The 6000-nt window shown below is 35.4% G+C and overlaps 1 protein-coding gene across 2 annotated transcripts in view; it reads left to right on the top strand.

The window, feature by feature from the left end:
- Nucleotides 1-640: 640 nt before the first annotated feature.
- Nucleotides 641-6000, top strand: part of LOC133659687 (WD repeat-containing protein 26-like) — a 39790-nt gene continuing 34430 nt past the window's right edge. For both annotated transcript variants that reach the window (XM_062062280.1, XM_062062281.1), the window contains exon 1: nt 641-1221. In XM_062062280.1, coding sequence (XP_061918264.1) covers nt 968-1221 — 254 coding nt within the window. In that variant the 5' untranslated portion in view covers nt 641-967. The remainder of the gene's footprint in view (nt 1222-6000) is intronic.

Raw genomic sequence — 6000 nt, 5'->3', positions numbered from 1 at the left:
GACATAGATATTTTTTCAACTTCATTTTGTCATTTGTGATTGCAGCTGTTCACATTCACTCACAATCACGCACACGCATACGTCCACACGGAAGTAATACAAACAACGCTTTTCAAAACAAAAGCAGCACCGTTGTATTGCACACTCGACATAGATACTTTTTAAAATGTATTTTGTAATTTATGATTGGCCTCACGCGGGCCGGACTGGGACGCACAAAGGGCCGGATGTGGCCCGCGGGCCGCAGAATGCCCAGGTCTGCACTATAGAGACCACCTGCATCTGTCTGAACGTCTGTCTTGAACGCATCATAATAATCCCCTCAATTCCCCCCAAAAATGGACTAACTGGCTGGAATATAAAAACAATATAACATACATCCATAAACCTGGATTATATTTATCTGTACAGTAATCTATTGATTAATATCTGCACATTATTGCTCTTTTATCCTGCACTACCATGAGCTAATGCAACTTCTTATCTGTACTGTAAAGTTCACATTTGAATGACAATAAAAAGCAAGTCTAAGTCTCAGATGACCGCTTCAAGATGGCGGCCGCGCGGCTCGTCAGCGGTCGCCCTGTGCGCGCGCTTGTCTACGCGCGCACAGGGCGGGAAGGCTATGTCCGCTGACGTCACTGCGTAAGTCGCGAGCAGGACTGCGGCTGCCTGACAGCAACAATAACAACAATAAGAACAATAAGAAGATTCCAGGCGCGACATGACAGCGACAGTAAACAACATGTTGTTGTTTACATAACTCAACATTTTGGCCTTCTGCTCCTCCGAGTACAATTTTGCCCCTTTTTTCCGTGGCAGACACCCCCGCCAGTCGAGCACCAGACGCGGCCGTGAGGTGACACGACAGCCCGGTGCTGCCTTTGGCTCAGTAGGCCTCGCCGGTTGTTGTTGTTGTTGTTTGTTTGTTTGTTTGTCATCTTCTTCTTCTCGGTGCGAGGCTAACATGCAAGCTAACGGGGACGAGCCGTGCAGGAACGGAACCCAGAACGGAGAACCCGCAGCGGCTCGTGCCAACGGACTGTCGGTCAGCAACAACAACAATAACAACGGCAGCGGCAACAACAACAACAACAAGACAACAACAACAACACCCGCAGACAACAAATGTTTGGTCAACAAGAAGAAGAAGTGCTCGGCTCAGTGCGAAGATGACGTCATCAGACTCATCGGACAACATTTACACGATTTAGGACTCAAGTAAGTCAACATCTCATGACTACTTTATTTACAATGTTTACACGCCATTATGACTACTTTATTTACCATGTTTACACGCCATTTTGACTACTTTATTTAAAATGTTTACACACCATTATGACTACTTTATTTACAATGTTTACACGCCATTGACTACTTTATTTACAATGTTTACACGCCATTATGACTACTTTATTTACAATGTTTACACGCCATTATGACTACTTTATTTACAATGTTTACACGCCATTATGACTACTTTATTTACAATGTTTACACGCCATTATGACTACTTTATTTACAATGTTTACACGCCATTATGACTACTTTATTTACAATGTTTACACGCCATTATGACTACTTTATTTACAATGTTTACATGCCATTATGACATCTTTATTTACAATGTTTACACATCATTATGACTACTTTATTTACAATGTTTACACGCCATTATGACTACTTTATTTAAAATGTTTACACACCATTATGACTACTTTATTTACCATGTTTACACGCCATTATGACTACTTTATTTACCATGTTTACACGCCATTATGACTACTTTATTTACAATGTTTACACGCCATTATGACATCTTTATTTACAATGTTTGCACATCATTATGACTACTTTATTTACAATGTTTACACGCCATTATGACTACTTTATTTAAAATGTTTACACACCATTATGACTACTTTATTTACCATGTTTACACGCCATTATGACTACTTTATTTACCATGTTTACACGCCATTATGACTACTTTATTTACAATGTTTACATGCCATTATGACTACTTTATTTACAATGTTTACACGCCATTATGACTACTTTATTTACCATGTTTGCACGCCATTATGACATCTTTATTTACCATGTTTACACGCCATTATGACTACTTTATTTACAATGTTTACTTTACACGCCATTATGACTACTTTATTTACAATGTTTACACGCCATTATGACTACTTTATTTACAATGTTTACACGCCATTATAACATCATTACTTACCATGTTTACACGCCATTATGACCACTTAATTTACAATGTTTACACGCCATTATGACTACTTTATTTACAATGTTTACACGCCATTATGACTACTTTATTTACAATGTTTACATGCCATTATGACTACTTTATTTACAATGTTTACACGCCATTATGACTACTTAATTTACAATGTTTACATGCCATTATGACATCTTTATTTACAATGTTTACACGCCATTATGACTACTTTATTTACCATGTTTACACGCCATTATGACTACTTTATTTACAATGTTTACACGCCCTTATGACTACTTTATTTACAATGTTTACACGCCATTATGACTACTTTATTTACAATGTTTACACGCCATTATGACTACTTTATTTAGCATGTTTACATCAACACACCACTATAACTACATTATTTAGCATGTTTACATCAACACACCACTATGACTACTTTATTTAGCATGTTTACACCAACACACCACTATGACTACTTTATTTAGCATGTTTACATCAACACACCACTGTGACTACTTTATTTAGCATGTTTACATCAACACTCCACTATGACTACTTTATTTAGCATGTTTCCATCAACACACCACTGTGACTACTTTATTTAGCATGTTTACATCAACACACCACTATGACTACTTTATTTAGCATGTTTCCATCAACACACCACTGTGACTACTTTATTTAGCATGTTTACATCAACACACCACTGTGACTACTTTATTTAGCATGTTTACATCAACACACCACTGTGACTACTTTATTTAGCATGTTTACATCAACACACCACTATGACTACTTTATTTAGCATGTTTACATCAACACACCACTGTGACTACTTTATTTAGCATGTTTACATCAACACACCACTATGACTACTTTATTTAGCATGTTTACATCAACACACCACTGTGACTACTTTATTTAGCATGTTTACATCAACACACCACTATGACTACTTTATTTAGCATGTTTACATCAACACACCACTATAACTACTTTATTAAGCATGTTTACATCAACACACCACTATGACTACTTTATTTAGCATGTTTACATCAACACACCACTGTGACTACTTTATTTAGCATGTTTACATCAACACACCACTGTGACTACTTTATTTAGCATGTTTACATCAACACACCACTGTGACTACTTTATTTAGCATGTTTACATCAACACACCACTATAACTACTTTATTAAGCATGTTTACATCAACACACCACTATGACTACTTTATTTAGCATGTTTACATCAACACACCACTGTGACTACTTTATTTACAATGTTTACACGCCATTATGACTACTTTATTTAGCATGTTTACATCAACACACCACTATAACTACATTATTTAGCATGTTTACATCAACACACCACTATGACTACTTTATTTAGCATGTTTACACCAACACACCACTATGACTACTTTATTTAGCATGTTTACATCAACACACCACTATGACTACTTTATTTAGCATGTTTACATCAACACTCCACTATGACTACTTTATTTAGCATGTTTCCATCAACACACCACTGTGACTACTTTATTTAGCATGGTTACATCAACACACCACTGTGACTACTTTATTTAGCATGTTTACATCAACACACCACTATGACTACTTTATTTAGCATGTTTCCATCAACACACCACTGTGACTACTTTATTTAGCATGTTTACATCAACACACCACTGTGACTACTTTATTTAGCATGTTTACATCAACACACCACTGTGACTACTTTATTTAGCATGTTTACATCAACACACCACTATGACTACTTTATTTAGCATGTTTACATCAACACACCACTGTGACTACTTTATTTAGCATGTTTACATCAACACACCACTATGACTACTTTATTTAGCATGTTTACATCAACACACCACTGTGACTACTTTATTTAGCATGTTTACATCAACACACCACTATGACTACTTTATTTAGCATGTTTACATCAACACACCACTATAACTACTTTATTAAGCATGTTTACATCAACACACCACTATGACTACTTTATTTAGCATGTTTACATCAACACACCACTGTGACTACTTTATTTAGCATGTTTACATCAACACACCACTGTGACTACTTTATTTAGCATGTTTACATCAACACACCACTGTGACTACTTTATTTAGCATGTTTACATCAACACACCACTATAACTACTTTATTAAGCATGTTTACATCAACACACCACTATGACTACTTTATTTAGCATGTTTACATCAACACACCACTTTGACTACTTTATTTAGCATGTTTACATCAACACACCACTGTGACTACTTTATTTAGCATGTTTACATCAACACACCACTGTGACTACTTTATTTAGCATGTTTACATCAACACTCCACTATGACTACTTTATTTAGCATGTTTACATCAACACACCACTGTGACTACTTTATATTAGCATGTTTACATCAACACACCACTATGACTACTTTATTTAGCATGTTTACATCAACACACCACTGTGACTACTTTATTTAGCATGTTTACATCAACACACCACTGTGACTACTTTATTTAGCATGTTTACATCAACACACCACTGTGACTACTTTATTTAGCATGTTTACATCAACACACCACTGTGACTACTTTATTTAGCATGTTTACATCAACACACCACTATGACTACTTTATTTAGCATGTTTACATCAACACACCACTTTGACTACTTTATTTAGCATGTTTACATCAACACACCACTGTGACTACTTTATTTAGCATGTTTACATCAACACACCACTGTGACTACTTTATTTAGCATGTTTACATCAACACTCCACTATGACTACTTTATTTAGCATGTTTACATCAACACACCACTGTGACTACTTTATATTAGCATGTTTACATCAACACACCACTGTGACTACTTTATTTAGCATGTTTCCATCAACACACCACTGTGACTACTTTATTTAGCATGTTTACATCAACACACCACTGTGACTACTTTATTTAGCATGTTTACATCAACACACCACTGTGACTACTTTATTTAGCATGTTTACATCAACACACCACTGTGACTACTTTATTTAGCATGTTTACATCAACACACCACTATGACTACTTTATTTAGCATGTTTACATCAACACACCACTGTGACTACTTTATTTAGCATGTTTACATCAACACACCACTGTGACCAAGAGGAAGGGGAGGAGTTTAGTAGCCATGGATGTTGAGAAGAAGAAGGAATACAACAAATAAGCATGAAATAAATGATACTGATATTACAATATTTTCTTAATTTATATCTTGTTTAAAATTATATCAATATATCCTACAACCCTACTTGATGTTATGATACTGGATGTTGTTGAGGATACTGGATGTTGTTTACGATGCTTGATGTTGTTATGATACTGGATGTTGTTTACGATTACTGGATGTTGTTTACGATACTTGATGTTGTTATGATACTGGATGTTGTTTATGATTACTGGATGTTGTTTACGATACTTGATGTTGTTATGATACTGGATGTTGTTTACGATTACTGGATGTTGTTTACGATACTTGATGTTGTTATGATACTGGATGTTGTTTATGATTCTGGATGTTATGATACTTAATGTTATGATACTGGATGTTGTTATGATACTTGATGTTGTTATGATACTGGATGTTGTTATGATACTTGATGTTGTTATGATATTTGATGTTGTTTGCTATTCTTGATATTGTTTATGATACTGGATGTTGT

The sequence above is a fragment of the Entelurus aequoreus genome, linkage group LG11 (genome assembly GCF_033978785.1).
Source record: "Entelurus aequoreus isolate RoL-2023_Sb linkage group LG11, RoL_Eaeq_v1.1, whole genome shotgun sequence".
In the NCBI taxonomy this organism is placed as follows: domain Eukaryota; kingdom Metazoa; phylum Chordata; class Actinopteri; order Syngnathiformes; family Syngnathidae; genus Entelurus; species Entelurus aequoreus.
The sequence above is the reverse complement of the archived record's forward strand: the minus strand, read 5'-3'. Positions and strand labels throughout refer to the sequence as shown.